The sequence below is a fragment of the Bubalus bubalis genome, chromosome 4, assembly GCF_019923935.1.
Source record: "Bubalus bubalis isolate 160015118507 breed Murrah chromosome 4, NDDB_SH_1, whole genome shotgun sequence".
Taxonomy (NCBI): Eukaryota; Metazoa; Chordata; class Mammalia; order Artiodactyla; family Bovidae; genus Bubalus; species Bubalus bubalis.
Genome location: NC_059160.1, coordinates 96,059,240 through 96,086,625, shown reverse-complemented (window position 1 = coordinate 96,086,625; position 27,386 = coordinate 96,059,240). Strand labels below are relative to the sequence as shown.

The 27,386-nt window shown below is 38.4% G+C and overlaps 1 protein-coding gene across 4 annotated transcripts in view; it reads right to left on the bottom strand.

Annotated features, from left to right (window-relative positions):
* Positions 1–27,386, bottom strand: part of CEP83 (centrosomal protein 83) — a 144,306-nt gene that overhangs the window by 55,229 nt on the left and 61,691 nt on the right. For all 4 annotated transcript variants that reach the window (XM_044941819.2, XM_044941820.2, XM_006064485.4 and 1 more), the window contains 3 exons: positions 8,754–8,846; positions 5,929–6,060; positions 881–1,129 (listed from right to left, as the gene is read on the bottom strand). In XM_044941819.2, coding sequence (XP_044797754.2) covers positions 881–1,129; positions 5,929–6,060; positions 8,754–8,846 — 474 coding nt within the window. The remainder of the gene's footprint in view (positions 1–880; positions 1,130–5,928; positions 6,061–8,753; positions 8,847–27,386) is intronic.

Genomic DNA, 27,386 nt, shown 5'->3' with positions numbered 1-27,386 from the left:
ACACAAACATCATCACAAAATTGTCACATCTCCCATTTGTTTTCCTAAGGACTCATTTATCTTTCCTAAAAGTCATTTGTTTTCCTATAATTGTCCTTTCTCCCCATCTCTTTTCCTCATTAAAATGGTGTATAAGCCCCAAATTACAGTTGTCTCTAAGTCACATTTTTCTGTGAACTCCTGTTTATACACATGAATAAAAATCTGCCTTTTCTCTTGCTAATCTGTCTGTTGTCAGTTTAACTCACAATCCTCAAACACTGAACCTAAGAGGATAAAGTAAAAGTTTTTCCTTTCCAACAAGAACTTCATAGGAGAATACCTAAGAGTACTAATGTAGCTCTGACAGCTCTTTTCTTTCCCTAATGAACTTAGGAATACTTCAGTAAAGGCTTTATATGCATTAGCAGCCAAGCTGAATTTTGTTACTCTGGCATGAAGCTGTCATAAGACATAAATGCAGTATTTCTGTTGAAACAGGATTTATGATTTTAAGATCTTAAATCACAGCATAAGGAAATAACTAAAAAGAAATTGCTCTTTCTGGTTTGAGATGATTTTAGTCTTCAGAAACTCAATTTTTAAAAAAATTTTTTGAATATTCTACTCTGTGATTATAAGAGTTAAAACATTTCAGCTAGGTGACATGACTCCCAAAGAATAAATAATCCCTTTGTAAATGTGGTACCATAGCTATTGCTTCAATCAAGAGCTTTCTTCTTTACAGAAAGTATATCTACTCTTGGGATTCCACAAATGCATCAGCATTAAAGTGGTGAGCACATATTTATGCTCTAAAAATCAAAGGTCTGTCAACTGCACTTCAAATAGAAAAAGAAAAAGGATGCCATAGTCTACCGAGAAGCAATTAAAACCTTACCTCCAGGGATCTGACTGTAGCCTGCATCTCAGCCAACTGCCGCACCTGAATTCTTTGGACATTTTCTGCCTGAGCACTAGAATTCTCCTTTTCAGCTCTTAATTCTGCTATTTCAGCTTCTAAACTTTTTAATTTCTGATGCAAATGGGCTTTTGCTCGAACAAGTTGCTCCATTCGGTTGCTCTCTCTTGTGGGATCAACACTGTGCAACTGGTTAAGGAGTTCTTTATCTTCCTCCAATCTTGCAATCTAATAATAATTTGAAAGAAAACATACAACCTTAAATTATCAAATTTTCAGTCATAAACATGCTTTACAAGTCAGCAAATTAAAATTTGAAATTGCACAATATGAAACAAAAAGTTCAGGTGGTGAATGAAAAAGGAAAGGAAAAAAAAAAAATCCTAAAATGTCACGTTCTTCATCCTGTACTTGGCATGACTGAAATGTGAGGGCAAGGACCCTGTCCTATTTTTCTTCCTCCATCTCCTCATGGTGTTTAGCACAGGGCTTCATCAGATGCTGGCTAAAGTTCAAAATTAAAAATAATACTACAGAACAATTTAAAATATGTCAAGTATTTTTAAAATTCATCAGAACATTATAGGGACTTATGCAAGATCAATATGCTGATTACTCCTAAGCTTTTCCTCATCTGACAGTAATTCTTTGGCTATATCTACACTAATAAAATCATCTAGTCCAAAGCAACTTAATTTATTAAAAAAAGCTGCTTGTCCATATTACTAACTACAAATGTGACTGATGAGAGTTTTAATGATAGCTGAGAGTTTATTAAAGCCCCAGTTGTAGTGATGGCCTAATTCTTAATTCTCAGATGCAAGAAAGAACTGAAAACCACTACCCCAGGGTAATGACAAATCACCAGGGAACTTGTTGAACAGAAAGACCAATGGTTTTATTCATGCCAACCATTGCGACTGGATCCCAAGCACCTCAGCATCAGGAGATTTCAAGCTGCTTCCTAACCTCTAAGGCACTTCAGAGGTCTCTCACCTCCAGGAATGAGGGTCCAAGTAATCAGAGTAAAACTCATTCTTTCCCTTCGCTGATCTCTCCAACTCCCTATCCCCTACTAACAAAACTTTGTTGTTAACCATACCAGCTCCTCTGCTTATATATGGGGTTTCTTTAGATGATTTAACTCAAAAAAAAAAAAAAAAAAAAAATCAGTTGTTTAAAAAAGAGAGAGAGAGAAAGAAAGTTAAAAAACGACAGCTATAACCACCACCAGGGGTTGTTTTAGCCAGGATGAGCTTAGAAGGCTCACTTTAAGCCAAAAGGACTTAACGTAATGCTCTGCAGCCTGGGCCAAAACGGCCCAAGAGACAACTGATTGCTCACATTGCTATAAATGAATCTAAGAAGTGCGGTCAAGAAGCAACAGTTAGAACCTAACATGGAACAATGGCTGCTGCTAAGTCCCTCAGTCATGTCTGACTCTGTGTGACCCCATAGATGGCAGCACACCAGGCTCCCCCGTCCCTGGCATTCTCCAGGCAAGAACACTGGAGTGGGTTGCCATTTCCTTCTCCAATGCATGCATGCGTGCTAAGTCACTTGAGTCGTGTACAACTCTGTCCGACCCCATAGACAGCAGCCCACCAGGCTCCTCTGTCCACAGGATTCTCCAGGCAAGAATACTGGAGTGGGTTGCCATTTCCTTCTCCGTGGAACAATGGACTGGTTCCAAATTGGGAAAGGAATATATCAAGGCTGTATATTGTCACCCTGCTTATATGCAGAGTACATCATGAGAAATGCCCAGCTGGATAAAGCTCAAGCTGGAATCAAGATAGCTGGGAGAAATATCAATAACCTCAGATATGCAGATGACACCACCCTTATGGCAGAAAGAGAAGAGGAACTAAAGAGGCTTTTGATGAGGGTGAACAAGGAGAGTGAAAAAGCTGGCTTAAAAATCAACATTCGAAAAATGAAGATTGTGGCATCTGGTCCCATCACTTTTGTCTATTATAATGTAGTTCAGCGTAATCTAAGAAGGGTGTAAGAGAATTTGGAATATTTTAAATAAAGGAAACACCTGGACCTAAAGCAGCGCTTCAGATAGAACTTTAGAACCCACCAGAACAAAAGTGTTCTGAGAGATTTCATGATGTCTACCAACGTGATTATGTACATGTCAGCGTAAGGACCCAAACAAGGAGGGCATGATCAGTCCTCCTGCTACCAGTGCTATAAGGTAAACAGCATGTGGTAACAGAGACCCAGAAAAGTTCTTTTTGTCATAGGAACTTTGGCTTCTCATGATCCCTACATAATCCAAGGTAGAGCACAGCCAGTTTGGGACACATGATGGAATAGCCTCAGAGAGCTGTCATTATGTATTCTATCAGTTTTTCATATGGTGCAATGCTCACTGCCCTCTCTCAAGATCTTAATACTTCTTCACTCGATTACTCTTTCACTCATTCAGCCTACATTACAATCACCTAAACCTAAAACTCTCTGTACTGCTCTTCATTACTATTTGCAGAATAATATAAAATTAGAGTCCTAATAAAATGAAAACACAGTAGTACCACTTCCAAATAAGAATGCATGCAACTTCAGAATTTCATTTGTATAAAACCCGACTTAATATGTGCTTACAGTCAAATGCACTAAGAAATTACGACATATCTTTTTTCATAAGATATCTTCATGTAATTTTTAAAATTTAAAATATCACAAGGAAAATGTGAATTCCTAGTGTGCTCCTCAGGAAAACACTAATAACAAAATTTTCCTCAAGTATTACCATATGAATCAAAACTTCTTTCATCTGTAGAAGTGAAAATGTACAACTATTGTGTGAGTCCTTAATTAATGCAAGAAAATCCAATTATTTTTAATACACCAAGATAATATATTTTATACCAGTTAAAATTGTAAAATTGATAGATGGCAAGGGTAGGCCTTACTTTGAAGTTTTACTGCTGTTTTGCGATCCACATCATCTCACTAGTTTTTACTTTAATTGTATAGAGAAACTGGAGTGTAAAGATAAGTGATGGAATGAAAGCAGACACCAATTATCCACTAATTAATACCGCTCCTGCATAATCAACTGGGAAGTAGAAAGGAGAGAACTTCAGCCTTATTAGAAAGTTTTACTTTTCCAGATTTTACTAATCATGGCATAGAGCTAGCCATTTATTTCCAGGTTTCTAAGAACGTCATTAGACATTCCAATTAGAAAATTAATGATGCCACTGGCATCTTAAAATTTTTAATGATTATCATTTGGCCTTTCATGGATGAAAAATAGAATAGCCATCAGATTTCAGATGCACGTTTCATTCTTTAAAAAAAAAAGAAAAAAGATAAAACTAAGACAGCACAAATAATCATTACCAGATAAACATCAACCAACATTAGATTTTAAAAGCAAAGTATAAAATAAGCCACCATTATCTTTAATCTCAGTAGTTACTCTTCAACATACTAAATCTACATTTTAAATTTGAAATTTTTATCATTCCTTTTCCCAGAGGAAAAATTTTATATGTAGTTCCCTTAAATCTATCATTATTATAGATTCAAAATCTTATATAATAGAAATCAACTCATTTCTCTACAACATTACAGTGGTAGATGGCCCCTAATTAACATGGCAACCTCGACTCATTAGTAATTTCAAATTTAAAACTCTGGGCTGGGAGTTGGGGTACCAGAGTTCAGTTAAGTTGGCTAATGAGTTTCTGTGAAACTTTGGGCAAGTCCCTTATCTTGTGCTTCAGTGTTTCCATTTAAAATGGACAAAATAAGACAGTCCTGCCCCATTTCACTGACCATAATAGAAGTGAGATCAAATGTTTAAAAAAAAAAAGGCCATAAATGATTTTTTAAGGAAAAAGACTATTATATTTTTAGTTTTTTCAGTACCAAATTCTTAATGGACTCAAATGATCTGAGGTTCATTGAACTTCTTACATTTCAAATAATCATGGAGCAATTTATTCACTGATAAAAAGAAATCAGTTTGATCTAACTAGTAAATGTTAAAGGAAGGAGAGTATATTTTAGCTCTTTATTCCAATTAAAGACAATGCAATAAACATATGATGAAGATGTGTTTGTACACAGAACACTCCCCATAACTACAGACAGCATTTTTTTTTTTAATAAATTCAACTAGCATTAGATTTCTTATTTGAATGAAAGCATGTTAGTTGCTCAGTTGTGTCCTGCTCTTTGTGACCACACGGACTGTAGCCTGCCAGGCTCCTCTGTCCATGGAATTCTCCAGGCAAGACTACTGGTGTGGGTTGCCATTTCCTTCTCCAGGGGATCTTCCCTACGCAGGGTTTGAACCTGGGTCTCCTGCATTGCAGGCCAGTTCTTTCCCATCTGAGCCAGCAGGGAACATAGCAGGATAAAACTATTATTTCTCTTTCCATCCTGAAAAATCACCTAAAAATAACATGAGGAATAAGAAACACAAATTTCATTTTTGGCAAATTTAGGAGACAAACCACAAAATGAGCACAGAGGCCACCTAACTCAACAGACACAGAATACGGTTGTAGACTACAGGCATTGTTATGGTTGTAGATGTCAGGAAGAACACAGTGATGGTGAGGGGCACAATATTCAGGGTGATGGGCACTCCCTAAGGTGTAAACTCCTTAATTTTTATCAGTGGAAATAAGGCACATGGGCTGACAGCCAGAGCTCTCCTGAATTTGGTTTGATTTTAATAAGTAGAGGGGGATACTGCTAACCAAGCAGTCATACAGATAAACTGTATTTGCAAAGAGAAGTCTGTCTCTGAGGCTATGCATCTTCATTAACTGGGGCAAAAGGAAAGAGGGAAAGAAGAAAAATTAACAGTCAAAAAAGAACATTCACAAGAAAAATGCTGCTATAGAGCAGATGAAAATGACAAATATTAGCCATATAATTATTAGCCAATAAAACATTTATGCAATCAGCTCTAAGTTGTAATTCACAAAAAATATATAATCATAAAATTTTATTCATTAGTAGCATAACAACTAAACCAGTAATAATCAGTCACTCACCTCTGATTTGTGTTTTATTTTTTCTTCTTCTAAAATACGTGCAAATTCTTCTTTCTGGTGTTCAAATTCTGATTTGAGAAATGTATGTTCATAGCGAAGCTTATTATATTCAGCTCTATACTTTTCCACTTCCTAAATTTAAAAAGATTGTAATTTATCACAAATTTAAAAATGAAATTTATAGTTACTTCAAAAATCACTTTTGCAAAAAATTTAAACTGTTTTATACTGAAAGCCATTCTAAAAGTAAAAAATAAGCTTAACAGAAGTATAAACAAAATTTGGAAAAGTCCCCATGACAAGAATGCTACAAACAGAATTAGCACACTCCTGAAAAGGTATTAATAAAGCAAATTATCATTAATCTCATTTCCTCATTGATTCTCATAATAGAAATGTGTAGCAGGTCAGAAGTTTTGACTTCTCAGCTTAATAAATTAATATTTAAGAATGTAGCACACCTTTCAAAATAGATTTTAAAAATTAATTCTATGAGAGAGTAGCACTGAAATATTTACACTACCATGTGTAAAATAGCTACCTAGTGGGAAGCTGCTATACACCACAGGGAGCTCAGCTCAGTGCTCTGTGATAACCTAAAGAGGTGGAATGGGGGGTGGGGGTGGAAGGGAGGCTCAAAAAGGAGGGTATATACATACAGTTGATTCACATTACAGTACAGTCAATATTGTTAAGCAATTATATTCAAATTTTAAAAAATAATAAAAATAAAAACTAATTCTATAACATAAAATACCATCCTAAGAGTCAGAAAGGATGAATTCTAAGTATGTAAATGGTTATCTGAATGCTTAGCACAATAACCTAGGGTTCAATCAAATGTTATAATGACAGTCCAAGTCAACACACCAGTCTGAAGTATAACTTCAACCCTCCTGACTAACCAACAACACATGCAATACCTATGATCCAATTCTGCTCCCTAACACTAAAAAGTTGATAGCATTCTGAATCTCAATAAAAACTTAGGCAAAAGAGCAAGAAGGAGGAGACACTATTTCAACATGCATCAAGAAATTAATAAGGAATTAATAAGGAAAGCATGCCTCCTAAAATACTCAGCTCACTGTAAATCTTCAGTTGAAAGATTTCTAAGCCAGTTTATTGACCAAGAAAATGGGTTTCATGATTTTATTATGGACATACTTTGGTTAAAAAAAAAAAATCCTTTCACTTAACTTGATCGTCTAACTCAGGTTTAAGTGATTTTGTTATATCCCAAAATTAAATCTACTCAGTTCAGTTCAGTCTCTCAGTTGTATCCAACTCTTTGCAACCCCATGGACTGCAGCATGCAAAGCGTCCCTGTCCATCACCAACTCCCAGAGTTTACTCAAACTCATGTCCATTGAGTCAATGATGCCATCCAACCACCTCATCCTCTGTCGGCACCTTCTCTTCCCGCCTTCAATCTTTCCCAGCATCAGGGTCTTTTCATATGAGTCAGTTCTTTGTATCAGGTGGCCAAAGTATTGGGAGTTTCAGTTTCAACATCAGTCCCTCCAATGAATATTCAGGACTGATTTCCTTTAGGATGGACTGGTTGGCTCTCCTTGCAGTCCAAGAGACTCTCAAGGGTCTTTTCCAACACCACAGTTCAAAAGCATCAATTCTTTGGCACTCTTTCTTTATAGTCCAACTATCATATCCATATGTGACTATTGGAAAAACCATAGCCTCAACTAGATGGACCTCTGTTGGCAAAGTAATGTCTCTGCTTTTTAATATGCTGTCTAGGTTGATCATAACTTTTCTCCCAAGGAGTAAGCGTCTTTTAATCTCATGGCTGCAGTCACCATCTGCAGTGATTTTGGAGCCCCCAAAATAGTTTACTACCACTAAACTGTAATGCTTTGGTTACCAACAAGGATGATATTCAAAAAAAGACTTAATCAAGCCAGAAAATCATTAGGAAAAGAGGATTCCACAACTATTTTGTTCAATGGCAACAGCACTAGACTACAACTTTCCAAAAGGGTCCACTGTGAAGGGGACAATATTCATTTGCATGTAAAAGGTTCAGTATATTTATTAAATAATGCAATATATAAAATGTCTAGCACAGTACCTAATATAGTCAGTATTTGTCATCTTTTCCTATTCCTTTACCAAACTATTTGTGAAATTATACTAACATTGCATATGAGGAGACATCTCAATTTGAAGAAAAACTAATAAATTTTCACTTTTCTGAGGTTGCTTGAATTTCATTCTTTCATTCAACAAATATTAATTGAGCACCTGCTGTATGCTAAGAGTTTCAGGAATTCGGACTATAACAGTCAACCAAAACAAATAAAGGTTCCTCTGCTCATGCGACTTACATTCTAGCAGTTGTAAAGAGAAAAAATTTAAAACAAATACAATAAATATATAGCATATTTAGAAGATTATAAATATTAGAGAAAAATTAAAAGTAGAGCAGGGTAAATGGGCATCCAAAAATCTAAAGAGTGATAGGAAAGGCAGGCTGCAATATTAAATGGAGGCAGTAGATCAAAGCAGGCCTCACTGGGAAGGTGATATTTCAGCTGCCTTGAAGATGAGAAAGTTAACCAAAAGACATACGGCAGGAGTAACAGCTACGGCAAAGTCTCGAACTGCACCACTTCTAGAGTAACAAAGAAACACCAACAAGGTTAATGTGGACGGAGGAACAGGATCTTATCCTGCGCAGTCTTCAAGGGCACTATAAGGACTGTGACTAAGAACGGAAGCCACTGCCGAGCTTTTGAGTAGGAAAATGATGCTTTTCTCATCAAGCCTTTCACAGTCTAATGAAAATATAAATACAAATTACTTACTTCATCTAGATTCTTAAAACGTTCTCTCATTGGAGTTTCCAGCTCTTGTTGTATTTGGGCTCGTAACAATTCCAACTTTTGTGGAGTTAATACCTAATACGTAGAGAAATAAAAACAATTCTAAATACAAAATCACAAATATTAAATTCGGGAATTAGACAAATTTTGAAGCCTCTCTCCTAATCATAACAGTGAAATTCAACTAACATAAATGCTGCAATATACTTAACTTTACAGTAATCATTATATAAGCAGAACCATCACTTGAAACAACAAAACTCAATTTCAAGCTCTCAGAGATTAACAGACTAACACACAGAGTCAAACTTCATAAAGATTACACAAATTTACCAGGAAGTATGTCTCTCCCCATAATTAGTTCAAAATCTCAAGTGAAAAATAATATACACATATAAATACCTAAAAACAGGCAATACAGGTTTACCAGACAAGTAAAGATGAACAAAAACGATATTTAGTATAGAAAAAATGGTACATCAAAGGAATGGGAAAACTAAACCTTAGGTAGAACACAAAACCAAAGAATGGATAAAATATTAACAAAATCCCATTAAATGAGGTAAAGACAATCACTGATTATTATTGCTACTATTAGGAAAAACTATGTCGGCAGCTAAGATTATCATGTTGGATACAGTGGCCAAGTCTTTTTCAAGAGCAAGCAAAATAAATTATAATAATTTGGTATACCACAGGACATCCTGCAGACTTATTTTCAATCAGATAAAGCTGACATTTACTGTTTCAGCAAAATTAATTTAGGCTCCTCCCTTTTATACTCTTACAGAACTCATATTTCAATAAGTAAGTATACATGTAAACTTCTTAAAAAAACACAGTCTTTAGTCACCATGTGCTCCCGAAAACTCCACTACTGCCCAGTGCATAGGAAACAATTATTTCTTGAATGGATTAATGAATACGGTTGTGGAAAAAAAAAAACAAAACCTAGTTTGTATTTACATTAATCCCTGAAAACTAAGACTAATGTTCACTGATTTATTCATCAATACTCCAAATATTTCAAAAACTTTACTGAATGAATGCCTACTACATAAAAGCATCATATAACACACTCTAATCCACATAACATACTGTTTTAAAATTCCTTACAAGCATTCATTTTAATTGCCACAACAATCCAGAATATATTGAGTAGCTACATTATCACATCCCTTTTTATCAAAACACACAGAGTCAAACTTCATAAAGATTACAAAAACTCCAGAAAGTATATCTCTCCCCCCAAAAAGCTCAAATTTCAAGGGAAAAATAATTTATACATACAAATACCTAAAAATAGGCAATATAGTTTTAATGGACAAGTAAAGACAAATGAAAAAGATATTTAGTATACAAAGAATGGCATATCAAAGGAATGGGAAAACTAAAACTTAGGCAGAACACAAAATCAAAGAATAGATAAAATATTAGATTCCCTGGGGAGAAAAATGATCCTCAAAGGTGGCCTAAAGGCATTTTAGGTAGAACCACACTAAGCACTACAGGAAATTCAGAATCCTGGGACCCTGCGTCAATACTGGCAGTAATCTCCAGACTCTGTAAGAACCAAGACCATGCTGAAACATTTTGTTAAACACCACCCAGGTGAGGTGCATCCCAGCTGGAAACAAAAGGGAAAGGGTAGCCACAGAGTAGAAGGTTCCTGAATACCAAGTTCATACTCTTATAACTTAGTACTTATTTAAAATTTTTTCTTTTTACTTAAAATGAGTAAACATAATTACATAAATAAAAGAACTCAAACAAAATAGGAAAAATCTGTATTTTTCTCACTTCAGTCATCTAGCTTCCCTCTTAGAAAGCAACCAGTGTCAGTAACTTCTGTAGGCTTCTTCAGGCAGTCTATAGACGCATAAGCACATATACTACTTTAAACTTTTACATAAAGAAAGGCATACCATTCACATTTTTCTGCACCTTCTTTATTCATTGAAGGTTTTTGAGCTTAAGATTGGCATCCCCATATGTACGTTTTAGGAAGAAGAAACATGGATCAAAAGTGCTGGTAGGAGAAAACTGGTGGCTATAGGAAGGAGAAGCAGTGAATGGGGCTAGAGAAACCAAAGAGAAAGTTCCTGTTACAATATGCTTTATGATGTCAAGAGACTAATAATTGAGTCCAAAGTGCGAGGGAATTGTTTCAGTCAGTTCAGTCACTCAGTCGTGTCAGACTCTATGTGACCCAACGGACTGCAGCATGCCAGGCCTCCCTGTCCGTCATCAACTCCAGGAGTTTGCTCAAACTCATCCATTGAGTCGGTGATGCCATCCAATCAACTTATCCTCTGTTGTCCCCTTCTCCTCCTGCCTTCAACCTTTCCCAGCATCAGGGACTTTTCCAATGAGTCAGTTCTTCGCATCAGGTGGCCAAAGTATTGGAGTTTCAGCTTCAGCATAAGTCTTTCCAATGAATATTCAGGACTGATTTCCTTTAGGATGGACTGGTTGGACCTCCTTGCAATCCAAGCGACTCTCAAGAGTCTTCTCCAACACCAGAGTTCAAAAGCATCAATTCTTTGGCACTCAGCTTTCTTTATAGTCCAACTCTCATACCCATGCATGACTACTGGAAAAACCACAGCTTTGACTAGATGGACCTTTGTTGTCAAAGTGATGTCTCTGCTTTATAATATGCTGCTCAGGTTGGTCATAACTTTTCTTCCAAGGAGCAAGCGCCTTTTTAAATTTCATGGCTGCAGTCACCATCTGCAGTGATTGTGGAGCCCCAGAAAATAAAGTTTCTCACTATGTCCGCATCTACTTGCCATGAAGTGATGGAACCAGATGCCATGATCTTCATTTTCTGAATTTTGAGTTTTAAGCCAACTCTTTCACTCTCCTCTTTCACTTTCATCAAGAGGCTCTTTAGTTCTTCTTTGCTTTCTGCCATAAGGGTAGTATCATTTGCATATCTGAGATAACTGATATTTCTCCCAGCAATCTTGATTCCAGCTTGTGCTTCATCCAGTCCAGTGTTTCTCATGATGTACTCTGCATATAAGTTAAATAAGCAGGGCCACAATATACAGCCTTGACTCCTTTCACGATTTGGAACCAGTCTGTTATTCCATGTCCACTTTTAACGGTTGCTTCTTGACCTGCATACAGATTTCACAAGAGGCAGGTCAGGTGGTCTGGTATTCCCATCTCTTGAAGAATTTTCCACAGTTTATTGTGATCCACACAGTCAAAGGCTTTGGCATAGTCAATAAAGCAGAAGTAGATGTTTTTCTGGAACTCTCTTGCTTTCGATGATCCAATGGATGCTGGAAATTTGATCTCTGGTTCCTTTGCCTTTCCTAAATCCAGCTTGAACATCTGGAAGTTCACGGTTCACGTATTGCTGAAGCCTGGCTTGGAGAATTTTGAGCATTACTTAACTAGTGTGTGAGATGAGTGCAGCTGTGCAGTAGTTTGAGCATTCTTTGGCATTGCCTTTCTTTGGGATTGGAATGAAAACTGATCTTTTCCAGTCCTGTGGCCACTCCTGAGTTTTCCAAATTTGCTGCTATATTGAGTGCAGCACTTTTACAGCATCATCTTTTAAGATTTGAAATAGCTCAAATGAAATTCCATCACTTCCACTAGCCTTGTTCACAGTGATGCTTCCTAAGGCCTGCTTGACTTCACATTCCAGGATGTCTGGCTCTAGGTGAGTGATCACACCATCGTGGTGATCTGGTTCATGAAGGTCTTTTTTATACAGTTCTTTTGTGTATTCTTGCCACCTCTTCTTAATACCTTTTGCTTCTGTTAGGTCCATACCACTTCTGTCCTTTATTGTGCCCATCTTTGCCTAAAATGTTCCCTTGGTATCTCTAATTGTCTTGAGAGATCTCTAGTCTTTCCCATTCTTTTGTTTTCTTCTATTTCTTTGCATTGGTCACTGAGGAAGGCTTTCTTCTCTCTCCTTGCTGTTCCTTGGGACTCTGCATTCAAATGGATATATCTTTCCTTTTCTCCTTTGCCTTTCGCTTCTTTTCTTTTCACAGCTATTTGTAAGGTCTCCTCAGACAACCATTTTGCCTTTTTGCATTTCTTTTTCTTGGGAATGGTCTTGATCCCTGTCTCCTGTACAGTGTCATGAACCTCCATCCATAGTTCTCAGGCCCTCTGTCTATCAGATCTAATCCCTTGAATCTATTTGTCACTTCCACTGTATAATAGTAAGGGATCTGATTTAGGTCATACTCGAATGGTCTAGTGGTTTTCCCTATGTTCTTCAATTTAAGTCTGAATTTGGCAATAGGGAGTTCATGATCTGAGCCACAGTCAGCTCCCAGTCTTGTTTTTGCTGACTGTATAGAGCTTCTCCACTTCGGCTGCGAAGAATATAATCAATCTGATTTCAGTATTGACCATCTGGTGATGTCCATGTGTAGAGTCTTCTCTTGTGTTGTTGGAAATTAGCCTTTGCCCTGCTTCATTCTATACCCCAAGGCCAAATTTGCCTGTAATCCAGGTATCTCCTGACTTCCTACTTTTACATTCCAGTCCCCTATAATGAAAAGGACATCTTTTTTGGGGTATTAGTTGTAGAATGTCTTGTAGGTCTTCATAGAACCGTTCAACTTCAGCTTCTTCAGCATTACTGGTCTGGGGCACAGATTTGGATTACTGTGATACTGAATGGTTTGCCTTGGAAACGAACAGAGATCATTCTGTCGTTTTTGAGGCTGCATCCAAGTACTGCATTGTGGACTCTTTTGTTAACTATGATGACTACTCCATTTCTTCTAAGGGATTCTTGCCCACAGTCATAGATATAATGGTTATCTGAGTTAAACCCACCCATTCGAGTCCATTTTAGTTCACTGAGTCCTAAAACGTCGACCTTTACTCTTGCCATCTCCTGTTTAACCACTTCCAATTTGCTTTGATTCATGGACCTAACATTCCAGGTTCCTATGCAATACTGCCCTTTACAGCATTGGAGCTTGCTTCCATCACCAGTCACATCCACAACTGGGTGTTGTTTTTGCCTTGACTCTATCTCTTCGTTCTTTCTGGAGTTATTTCTCCACTGATCTCCAGTAGCATAATGGACATCTATTGACCTGGGGAGTTCATCTTTCAGTGTCCTATCTTTTTGCCTTTTCAAACTGTTCATGGGGTTCTCAAGGCAAGAATACTGAAGCGGTTTGCCATTCCCTTCTTCAGTGGACCACATTTTGTCAGAACTCCCCACCATGTCCTGTCCGTCTTGGATGGGTGTCCCTAAACGGCATGGCTCATAGTTTCCGTGAGTTAGACAAGGCCGTGGTCTGTGTGATCAGATTGGTTAGTTTTTTGTGGTTGTGGTTTTCAGTCTGTCTGCCCTCTGATGGAGAAGGATAAGAGGCTTAGGGAAACTTCCTGATGGGAGAGACTGACTGAGGGGGAAACTGGGTCTTATTCTGATAGGCGGGGCCATGCTCAGTATATCTTTAATCCAATTTTCTATTGATGGGTGGAACTGTGTTCTCTCCCTGTTATTTATCTGGGGCCAAACTATGGTGGAGGTAATGAAGATAATGGCGACCTCCTTCAAAAGCTCCCATGCATGCACTGCTACACTCAGTGCCCCAACCCTGTAGCAGGCTGCTGCTGACCCACACCTCTGCCAGAGACTCCTGGACACTCACAGGTAAGTCTCGGTCAGTCTCTTGTGGGGTCACTGCTCCTTTCTCCTGGGTCCTGGTACACATAAGGTTCTGTTTGTGCTCTCCAAGAGTCTGTTTTCCCAATCCTCTGTAGTTCTGGAGGCTCTATGGTAGGGTTAATGGCGACCTCCTTCAAGGGGGCTTATGCCATACCCAGGTCTGGTGCACCCAGAGCCCCTGCCCCTGCAGCAGTCCACTGCTGACCTGAACCTCTGCAGGAGACACTCAAACACAGTTCTGTCTCAGTCTCTGTGGAGTCTCTGGGTCCTGGGGTCTGTCTGAGCCCTCTGAACATCTCTGGAAGGTATGGGGTTTGTTTCTAAATGCAATTTCGCCCCTCCTAACATCTTGCTGTCGGAAAAGGCAACGGCAACCCACTCCAGTACTCTTGCCTGGAAAATCCCATGGACGGAGAAGCCTGATAGGCTGCAGTTCATGGGGTCGCGAAGAGTTGGGCACGACTGAGTGACTTCTTTCGCTTTACACTTTCATGCATTGGAGAAGGAAATGGCAACCCACTCCAGTGTTCTTGCCTGGAGAATCCCAGGGACAGAGGAGCCTAGTGGGCTGCCGTCTATAGGGTCGCACAGAGTCAGACACAACTGAAGCAACTTAGCAGCAACAGTAGCAGCAGCAACATCTTGCTGTAGGGCTGGGCAAAAAGGTCATTCAGGTTTTTCTGTAAGCTGTAACAGAAAAACTCAAATGAACTTTTTGGCCAGCCCAATAATTTAAAAAGAATATGTAAATTTTATTTGGATCCTTTTTCAAACAAACCAACTTTAAAAACAACAAGAAAGCAAAACTGTGAGAATATTAGGAATATCTTAAAGAAAACATAACATTAAAAGGTTCTAAGAAATAAGTACTTTTAGGTATGGAAACAGTATTGTGGCTACGCCTCTGAGGAACTGCTCAGCTATGTAACAGAGATATGTACTAACATATCTAGGGTTGAGATGATATGATTAGGTTCAAAATAATTCAGGGGGGTTGAGAGAGAGAGGAAAAATGTTAGAAGACAAGACAACACTGGCTCCGAGACGGTAATTACAGATGCTTACATCTGTAATTGGTGATGGGTACATGGGGATGCATCATCCCACTCTCTATATTTTTGTAGTTGCTTCAGATTTCTATAATTAAAAGTTAATTAAAATGAAAGTCCTTTCACTTCCAGCAGATGGAATAGAGACCAACTTTACTCCCTTGTCTGAAACAAATAAAACACTGAACAAAAATCAAACAATGGTTTTCAAGATGCTGGACATGACAAAGCAACAAATATCCCTAAGAGAGAAAACACAGAAGCTGAGCTTTGCTAAAAGCTTCCAGGCTGTGACAAAGGAAGGTCTGATGAACCCCAACTTAAGGAGACAGAACCAAGGCTCCAGGGAGACTAGTGTAGCTAGAGTCAAAGACTGAGTAACAGAGAAGAGGGTAGCAGGGAAAGAAAATGATGGCGCTCTGCAAAATGACCCTCTCGACTCATTCAGTATTGATCAGGACATGCATGTAAGGAAAATACCGAAGGTCAGGAAGAAATCCACCTGAAAGGATTAGAAGAATGAGTACTCAGAGCTCATGTAGCGGTCCCTTTCCCAGAAGCCACACTTAAAACCTCATTTCACAGAGATATGAGTAGAGTACTCAGAAGAGTCTCAGCAGTGAGAAGTAATTAGCACTAAACACTAAACTTCTCTCACCTAACAAATCTTAAGGGCAAGACCCAGAATGACAAAACTGTTTCCAAAGAACTGTGTCCCAAAACAAAGATCAAGAATATTTACCAGAATACAAAAATATCCAACATTCAACAAAATAAAATTCATAATGTCTAGCAACCAATAAATATTTACCAGGCAAAAAGACCTAAGAATAAATTTTACCAAGGAGGTGAAAAACCTGTACACTGAAAACTGTAAGGCACAGATGAGAAAAACTGAAGATACTAAAAAATGGAAAGATATTACATGCTCATGGATTGAAATAGTAGTTAAAATATGCATACTACCCAATCTACAGATTCAGTGCAACCCTTACAAAATTCTAATGGCAGATTTCACAGAACTACATTAATTGTTAAGTTTGAAGGGAACCATGAAAGACTCTAAATAGCCAAAACAACCTTGAGAAATAAGAACAAAGCCAGAGGTATCATATTCTCTGGTTTCAAACTATACTACAAAGCTATAGTAATTAAAACAGTATGGTACTCGCACAAAAATAGATATATGAGTCAACGGAACAGAACATAGAGAGCTCAGAAATAAACCCATGTATATATGGATAATTAACTTATAACAAAAGAAGAAAGAAACACAATGGAGAAAGGATAGTCTCTTTAATAAACAATACTGGGAAAACTAGACTGCCACATGCAACAGAATAAAATCAGACCACTATCTTATACCATACACAAATTAACTCAAAATAGTTTAAAGATGTGAATTCAAGACTGGAAACAACATACAAGTGGCCAACAGGTACATGTAAGATACTTAACATCACTAATTATCAGGAAAATGCAAGCAAAAACCACAATGAGATATCATCTCATACCTGTAAGTAATGGTGATTATCAAAAGAACAACAAATAATGAGCGTCGGTGAGAATGTGGAGCAGAGACTCTGTTAAACTATTAGTGAGAATGTAAACTCGTGCAGCAATTATGGAAAACAGCAGAGAGGTTTCTTTAAAAAATTAAAAACAATTCCACTTCTGGGTATTTATCTAAAGAAAAAGCACTAATTCAAAAAGACATATGAACTTTTATGTTCACTGCAACATTATTTACAATAGCCAAAATATGCAGACAACCTAAGTGTCTACTGATAGATATAAGGATAAAGAGAACATGAGATACACATACACACACATACACACACACGTATACACACACACACACACACACACACACACACACAATGCTTCTCAGCCATAAAGAATGAAATCCTGCCATTTATAACATGGTTGGACCTTGAGGGTATGATGCTAAGTGAAGTAAGTTAGACAAAGAGAGACAAACACCATATGATTTGATTCATATGTGGAATCGAAACACAAACACAGGCACATACCAATGGATAAACAAAACAAAAACTAAGAGAGTCAAAGAACAGATTACTAGTTACCAGAAAAGAAGGGTGTTGGGAGATGGGTGACTTGGACGAAGGGCATCAACTGTATGGTGATGAATGGTAACTAGACTTGTGGGGGGTAATAACTTTGTACTACAAACAGATGTTGAACCATAATGCTGTATATGTGGAACTTAAATACAAATAAAAAATATTTTTTAATTTATCAGACATGTAAAGAAGCCTGAAAAAAATACTAGGTTGGTGCAATAGTAATTGTGGTTTTGGATCTCAAATTTTAAATCAGTATAACAAGGCACAAACACATCTTTATTAATCAAAATAGGAACCATTACAATCAACATACTTTTGCCAACAAGAAATACATTTATTCTTGCAGCAAAAAAAAAATCAGTGCTTCAGGATTCGATGAACTCTTGGAAAGCATTTTCTGTGTCCTGCTGGTTGTGGAAGCATTTTCCCTGCAAAAATTTGTCAAGATGCTCAAAGAAGTGGTAGTCAGTTGGCAAGAGCTCAGGTGAATCTAGTATAGATGAGGGAAGATTTAGTAGCCCAGTTTGTTCACCTTTTGAAGCACTGCTTGTACAACATGTGACTGGGCACTGTCACGGAGAAGAGCTGGGCCCTTTCTGTTGACCAATGTTGGCTGCAGGTACCGCAGTTTTTGGTGCATCTCAACAACTTGCTCAGCATACTTCTCAGATGTAATGGTTTTGCTGGGAAAAAAGAAAGCTGTAGTGAATCAGACCAGCAGCAGACCACTAAACAGTGACCATGACCCTTTTCTTGGTGCAAGTTTGGCTTTGGAAAGGACTTTAGAGCTTTTTCTCAGTCCAACTGCTGAGCTGGTTGTCACCAACTGTTGTATACAATCCAGTTTTCATTGCACGTCACAATCTGATCAAGAAATAGTTCATTGCTGTGTAGAACAAGAGACGATGACACTTCAAGACAATTTTTTTTGATTTGCGGTCAGCTCATGAGGCATCCACTTTACCAAGCTTTTTCACCTTTCCAATCTGCTTCAAATGCCAAACGACCAAAGAATGCTCGACGCTAAGTTCTCGGGCAACTTCTCATGTAGTTGTAAGAGGATCAGCTTGGATGATTCTCTCATCTGGCTGTTGGTCAACTTCCAATGGCCAACCACTACTCTCCTTATCTGCAAGAGGCTAATTATCTTTGCAAAACTTCTTGAATCACTGCTTCACTGCATGTTCATTAGCAGTTCCTGGGCCAAATGTGTTGTTGATGTTGTGAGCTGTCTCCACTGCTTATGACCCATTTTGAACTTGAATAAGAAAATGACTGGAATTTGTTTTTGTCTAACATTATTTCCATAGTCTAAAATACATATAAAATAAATAGCAAGCAATAATTCATTAAAATAAACATTAAGCAAGAAATGCACAATAATGTATAACATAACCACATTTAAGAATGTACTCCAATATCAAACAGCAAATTTAACAATGCAAAACCGCGATTACTTTTGCACCAATCTAATAATACCTACAATAGGAAAAGAAAGCCAATCAAAAACAACCCCGAGTGATAGAGATCTTAACATTAGCAAAGACATTAAAATAGTTATTATAACTGAATTCCACATAAAGTTACAATAAAGAATAAACATGTCAAGGAAAACATGAAAAAGATGAAAATTGGACTTCAGGATAAAAACTGCAATTTCTGGGATACAAAATGCACTATGAAATTACTAGCAGATTAGACACTGCAGCAAAAAAGATCAGAGAACTTGAAAGACATGAAAACAGAAACTATCCAAAATGAAACAGAGAGACAAGAAAGATGAAAGATAAAGACATCAGTAATTATGGGAGAACTTTAAGAAAAGGCCTAAAAGCAGTTCACAAAGGAAATCAAATAGGAGGCAGAAAAAAAATATTTTGAAAAGCAGTATCTAAAATTTTTCTGAATTTGATGAAAACTATAAACTCACAGACCCAAGAAGCTCAATAAACCTTGGAACCAGAAATATGAAGAAATGTCCAATGGGAAGTCAACCAAATTACTGAAAACCAGCAATAAAGAAAAACATTTTAAACAGAACAAAGATAAAAATGACAACAAATGTCTTAGGTGACACTTAAGTGAAAAGACAGAAGAGCAACATGTTAAAGTATTAAAGGAAAAAACTGTCAACCCAGAATTCAAAACTCAACAGAAGTATCTTTAAACACCATTTCTTTTATATATATAAAAGTTGAGGACTTCCCTGGTGGTGCAATGCATACGAACCTGCTTGCCAAGGCAAGGGACATGGGTTCGAGTCCTGTTCCAGGAAGATTCCACATGCCTTGGAGCAACTAAGCCCATGCATTACAAATACTGAGCCTGAGGTCTAGAGCCCGCAGGCCACAACTACTGTGCCCCACGTGCCCAAAGCCTGTGCTCCACAACAAGAGAAGCCACCAAAATGAGAAGCTACCACAATGAGAAGTCCAAGCACTGAGACCAAAAGTCACCCCTGCTCTATGCAAACAGACAAAGCCTGCACCAAGCAATGAAAAGTCACTGCAGTAAAATAAATAAATAATAAAACCTGAGAAAATTCTCACCAGTATTTCTGCATTATATGAAATTTTTAAGTCCTTAAGATGTCAAAAACAACACCCAGTTGTGCATGTGACTGGTGATGGAAATAAAGTTCAATGCTGTAAAGAGCAATACTGAATAGGAACCTGGAATGTTAGGTCCATGAATCAAGGCAAACTGGAAGTGGTCAAAGAGGAGATGGAAAGAGTGAACATCAACATTTTAGGACTCAGTGAACTAAAATGGACTGGAATGGGTGAATTTAACTCAGATGACCGTTGTATCTACTACTGTGGGCAAGAATCCCTTAGAAGAAATGGAGTAGTCATCATAGTTAACAAAAGAGTCCAAAATGCAGTACTTGGATACAATCTCAAAAACGACAAAATGATCTGTTCGTTTCCAAGGCAAACCGTTCAATATCACGGTAATCCAAGTTTATGCCCTGATCAGTAATGCTGAAAAAGCTGAAGTTAAACCATTCGATGAAGACGTTCAAGATGTTCTACAACGAATACCCAAAAGAAGATGTCCTTTTCACTATAGGGGACTAGAATGCAAAAGTAGGAAGTCAGGAGATACCAGGCAAATTTGGCCTTGGGGTACAGAATGAAGCAGGGCAAAGGCTAATAGAGTTTTGCCAAGAGAACGCACTGGTCATAGCAAACACCTTTTTCCAACAACACCAAGAGAAGACTCGACACATGGATGTCACCAGATGGTCAATACCGAAATCAGATTGATTATATTCTTCGCAGCCAAAGTGGAGAAGCTCTATACAGTCAGCAAAACCAAGACTGGGAGCTGACTGTGGTTCAAATCATGAACTCCATATTGCCAAATTCAGACTTAAATTGAAGAATATAGGGAAAACCACTAGACCATTCGAGTATGACCTAAATCAAATCCCTTACAATTATACAGTGGAAGTGACAAACAGATTCAAGGGATTAGATCTGATAGGCAGAGGGCCTGAGAACTATAGACGGAGGTTCGTGACACTGTACAGGAGACAGGGATCAAGATGATTCCCAAGAAAAAGAAATGCAAAAAGGCAAAATGGTTGTCTGAGGAGACCTTACAAATAGCTGTGAAAAGAAAAGAAGTGAAAGGCAAAGGAGAAAAGGAAAGATATACCCATTTGAATGCAGAGTCCCAAGGAACAGCAAGGAGAGAGAAGAAAGCCTTCCTCAGTGACCAGTGCAAAGAAATAGAGGAAAACAAAAGAATGGGAAAGACTAGAGGTCGCTCAAGACAATTAGAGATACCAAGGGAACATTTCATGCAAAGATGGGCTCAATAAAGGACAGTAATGGTATGGACCTAACAGAAGCAAAAGGTATTAAGAAGAGGTGACAAGAATACACAGAAGAACTGTACAAAAAAGACCTTCATGAGCCAGATCACCACGATGGTGTGATCACTCACCTAGAGCCAGACATCCTGGAATGTGAAGTCAAGCGGGCCTTAGGAAGCATCACTGCAAACAAAGCTAGTGGAGGTGATGGAATTCCAGTGGAGCTATTTCAAATCCTGAAAGATGATGCTGTGAAAGTGCTGCACTCAATATGCCAGCAAATTTGGAAAACTCAGGAGTGGCCACAGGACTGGAAAAGATCAGTTTTCATTCCAATCCCAAAGAAAGGCAATGCCAAAGAATGCTCAAACTACTGCACAGCTGCACTCATCTCACACACTAGTTAAGTAATGCTCAAAATTCTCCAAGCCAGGCTTCAACAGTACATGAACCATGAACTTCCAGATGTTCAAGCTGGATTTAGGAAAGGCAGAGGAACCAGAGATCAAATTTCCAGCATTCGTTGGATCATCGAAAAAGCAAGAGAGTTCCAGAAAAGCACATACTTTTGCTTTTATGCCAAAGCCTCTGACTGTGTGGATCACAACAAACTGAAAAATTCTTCAAGAGATGGGAACACCAGACCACCTGATCTGCCTCCTGAGAAACTTGTATGTAGTTCAAGAAGCAACAGTTAGAACAAGACATGGAACAGCAGACTGTTTCCAAATAGGGAAAGGAGTACATCAAGACTGTGTATTGTTGCCCTTATTTAACTTATACACAGAGTACATCTTGCAAAATGCTGGGCTGGATGAAGCACAAACTGGAATCAAGATTGCTGGGAGAAATATCAATTAGTTCAGATATGTAGATGACACCACCCTTAGAGCAGAAAGCGAAGTGGAACTAAAGATCCTTTTGATAAAAGTCAAAGAGGAGAGTGAAAAAGCTGGCTTAAAACTCAATGTTCAACAAACTAAGATCATGGCATCTGGTCCCATCACTTCATGGTGAATAGATGGGGGGAAAATGGAAACCTTGAGAGAGACTTTATTTTCCTGGGCTCCACAATCACTGCAGATGGTGACTGCAGCTATGAAATTAGAAGACGCTTGCTCCTTGGAAGAAAAGTTATGAATAACCTAGACAGCGTATTAAAAAGCAGAGACATTACTTTGCCGACAAAGGCCCATCTTGTCAAAGCTATGGTTTTTCCAGTAGTCATGCACGGATGTGAGAGATGGACAATAAAGAAGGCTGAGCACTGAAGACTTGATGCTTTTGAACTGTGGTGTTGGAGAAGACTCTTGGGAGTCCCCTGGACTGCTAGGAGATCAAACCAGTCAATACTAAAAGAAATCAACTTGAATATTCATTGGAGGGACTGATGCTAAGGCTGAAGCTCCAATACTTTGGCCACCTGATACGAAGAGCGAACTCACTGGAAAAGATCCTGATGCTGGGAAAGATTGAAGTTTGTGAGGAGAAAGGGATGACAGAGGATGAGATGGTTGGTTGGCATCACTGACTCAAGGGACTTGAGTTTGAACAAGCTCCAGCAGATGGTGAATGACAAGGAAGCCTGGCATGCTGCAGTCCATGGCACAGCAAAGGGTTGGACATAACTGAGCAGCTACACAATAACACCACCCATCAGATTTCAAATTAGTAGGTATTAGTTGTGATATTTTCCTGCAATCACTCAATAGCACCAACTGTTTATTTCTGCTTATCTAGTGCTTGTTACAGTAAGGTTTTATTAATATTGGGGGCATGGGTTGATAAGAGTCAAAAGCCATCTTTCAAGTCACGCAATACAGTATGCCAGTGTCATCAAATTCATGGGTTCCTTTGACAGCACTGTTTGTTGTTCAATATTTTCTTGAAATCTTCCATTGTCGGGAAAACCACCACTTTAGCCTCCACAATGCTTACTGTTTCATTCCTTGGTGTAGTATTTAGATTTAAAACCCTCAGAAACATGAGTTGAAAAGGGAAATAAAACTTGAACCTTTACAATTGCTAGATTAATTTGTTTTGCAAAGATTGAGTGCTACATGAATGCAATCTGTGGGCACTAAACCAAAGGTATTCAAATTACTGTTTTCAGACATTGAAAATGTAATTATTCTGTTTCTTGAAAGTAACATATAGACATGCTTATTTGTAACAAGCACATACAAAATAGCCTAAAATGACTGGATTAGCTATATTACTATCAGATAGAATAGACTTCAAGACAAAGATTATTACTAAAGATAAAAAGAATATTTTTATAACCCCAAAAGGGTCATTTCATCAGGAAGGTGATGACCTTCAGCAAATAGTTAGATTTTTATGCCTTCATTTTCATGTGATAAAGATTTTAGAAAAGGCAGAGGAACCAGAGATCAAATTGCCAATATCCGCTGGATCATGGAAAAAGCAAGAGGGTTCCAGAAAAATATATATTTCTGCTTTATTGACTATGCCAAAGCCTTTGACTGTGTGGATCACAATAAACTGTGGAAAATTCTTCAAGAGATGGGAATACCAGACCACCTGACCTGCCTCTTGAGAAACCTGTATGCAGGTCAGGAAGCAACAGTTAGAACTGGACATGGAACAACAGACTGGTTCCAAATAGGAAAAGGAGTACGTCAAGGCCGTATATTGTCACCCTGCTTATTTAACTTATATGCAGAGTACATCATGAGAAATGCTGGGCTGGAAGAAGCACAAGCTGGAATCCAGATTGCCAGGAGAAATATCAATAACCTCAGATATGCAGATGACACCACCCTTATGGCAGAAAGTGAAGAGGAACTCAAAAGCCTCTTGATGAAAGTGAAAGTGGAGAGTGAAAAAGGTGGCTTAAAGCTCGACATTCAGAAAACAAGATCATGGCATCTGGTCCCATCACTTCATGGGAAACAGATGGGGAAACAGTGGAAACAGTGTCAGACTTTATTTTTTTGGGCTCCAAAATCACTGCAGATGGTGACTGCAGCCATGAAATTAAAAGACGCTTACTCCTTAGAAGGAAAGTTATGACCAACCTAGATAGCATATTCAAAAGCAAAGACGTTACTTTGCCAACAAAGGTCCGTCTAGTCAAGGCTATGGTTTTTCCAGTGGTCATGTATGGATGTGAGAGTTGGACTCTGAAGAAAGCTGGGCGCTGAAGAATTGATGCTTTTGAACTGTGGTGTTGGAGAAGACTCTTGAGAGTCCCTTGGACTGCAAGGACATCCAACCAGTCCATCCTAAAGGAGATCGGTCCTGGGTATTCTTTGGAAGGACTGATGCTAAAGCTGAAACTCCAATACTCTGGCCACCTCATGAGAAGAGCTGACTCATTGGAAAAGACCCTGATGCTGGGAGGGATTGGAGGCAGGAGGAGAAGGGGATGACAGAGGATGAGATGGCTGGATGGCATCACCGACTCGATGGACGTGAGTTTGAGTGAACTCTGGGAGTTGGCAATGGACAGGCAGGCCTGGCATGCTGCGATTCATGGGGTCGCAAAGAGTCCGACAGGATTGAGTGACTGAACTGAACTGAGGGACTGAACTGAACTGAAAGGGCATAAACATTGTTTTCTAACAGGGATTGTTCTGAGGACTGATGAGATAAAAACAACCTGTATATTTTTAGTATACTGTCTGGCACATAGTAGATACTCATAAATGACAGCAATTTTTATTCTGTTTGAAAACAGAGTCCATGAGGGCAGGAATTGTTTTTAGTGTTTCTGTAGTGCTTAAGATGGTGCCTAGGAAGCATTTTTTATATGAATGACATGAATAAATAAATGAGCAAGTCAGAATTGTTCTATTCATGTATGTTGCACTTGTTGTTTCATAGGTACTGAGAGAGACAGAGCCTTAGTATTTTAGAGTTGATAGTCTAGTTCTCTTTCATATCTGCTGAGTTGAGTTGTGTCCTCTCAAAAGATAAGTTTTAATTCCCAGTACCTCAGAATGTGAGCTTATTTGGAAATAAGGAGTTTTGCAGAAGAAAAGGTAATACTGAAGTATGATGGCCCATTAATCAAATATGACTGATGTCCTTATAAGACTAGGGTAGACAGAAACACGTGGGTGGGGAGTGGGGTGGGGCAGAGAGAATGTCCCATGATGACAGAAGTAGCGGTTGAAGTCCTGCAAGCTGCCAGGCAATGCCAAGGATTGTCAGCACATCAACAGAAGCTAGGATAGTATTTTTCCTACAGTTTCCAGAGGAAACATGGCCTAGCTGACAACTTGATTTTGGACTTCTGGCCCAGAACTGTGAGGCACTAAATTTCAAAGCAGAATTCCTATTTCAAACATCTATGACACAGGGCTCTTCATTCTGTGCTTCACTGCTCTCAGTGTTAGAGAACCTAGTGAACTTGTAAAGTGACCCACTTCCATTTAGGGATTGGAGTATGTTAAGCATTTTCTTTCATATTGAAATGAAATTATCCTCCTTATAGCCTTCCTGTTGTTTCTTGCAGTGTTCCTTGCCTATGAGTATGTGATAAGTCGCTTCCTTCGTGTCCAACTCTTTGCAACTCTATGAACTGTAACCCACCAGGCCCCCCTGACCAGTGGATTCTCCAGGCAGGAATACTGGAGTTGGTTGCCACGCCCTCCTCCACTGGATCTTCCCAAACCAAGGATTGAACATGCATCTCTTACGTCTCCTGGATTGGCAGGCAGGTTCTTTGCCACCAGCACCACCTATGTTCCTTGAAGTGAAGTGAAGCGAAGCTGCTCACTTGTGTCTGACTCTTTGAGACCCCATGGACTGTAGCCCACCAGGCTCCTCCATCCATAGCATTTTCTAGGCAAGAGTATCGGAGTGGGTTGCCATTTACACAAAAAAACTCTAGGTATTTCTCCACATGATAACTTCCCAAATGTTTGCTGATAAATAAAATTTATGGTAAAGTTTCTGTTTTTCAAGATAAACATATCTGGTTTCTGTGTGATATTTACCTGGCAAAAATAACTGAAAGAAACATCTATACATAAATACAATATTGAAGCAATTTAGCTATTTGCTTAATGGGTATTTGCAATCTGTACAAATTGTGAGTTGAGTCAAGGTAAGTAAATTCAACAAAGTAAAATCACCAAGAAATACTTCAGTGAAGGTTTTATGAAAGATGATTATTTTAAAAATACACATGTATTATATTGTCTACTTGCAAAATGCATTTTCTGATTTAAGATTTATTATCTCTTTGGCTTTCATAGAAAAACAATATAAAAGACATTCATTTAAAGAATATTCTGCATCACTTGTGTAGTGGTAGTCATTGGGGATGAAAATAGTGCCTAGTTCATAGGATAATTTTAAAGGTACAGTGAGTCAATGCATAGCAATTGTTCATACAGCGCTTTGATGTCATGAGTGGTTAGAGGAAGTTAGCTAATACATTGTTATTATATAACATATTAACACGGAGAAGGCAATGGCACCCCACTCCAGTACTCCTGCCTGGAAAATCCCATGGATGGAGGAGCCTGGTGGGCTGCAGTCCATGGGGTTGCTAAGGGTAGGACATGACTGGATGACTTCACTTTCACTTTTCACTTTCATGCATTGGAGAAGGAAATGGCAACCCACTCCAGTGTTCTTGCCTGGAGAATCCCAGGGACGGGGGAGCCTGGTGGGCTGCCGTCTATGGGGTCGCACAGAGTCAGACACAACTGAAGCGACTTGGCAGCAGCAGCAGCAACATGTTAACAAAACCTTTTCTTAAAAAATGGGAGTCATTTTATGTATTTCTGATAATTACCAAACATATATATGCTTTCTTTGTGCCTGGTAATGCAAACTGTGTAATCCATATTATTTGGCTGCTACGAAGTTCAGTGCAAAATTTATTACTCAGTTTGTCATTAATTTCTTAAGAATCTCTGGTACACCGATATTTGCCCCATTAAATCAGAGCATTCTTTGAAAAAACTGGTCTGTATAGTATTATAATATTTGATAGGACAAATGTTGGAG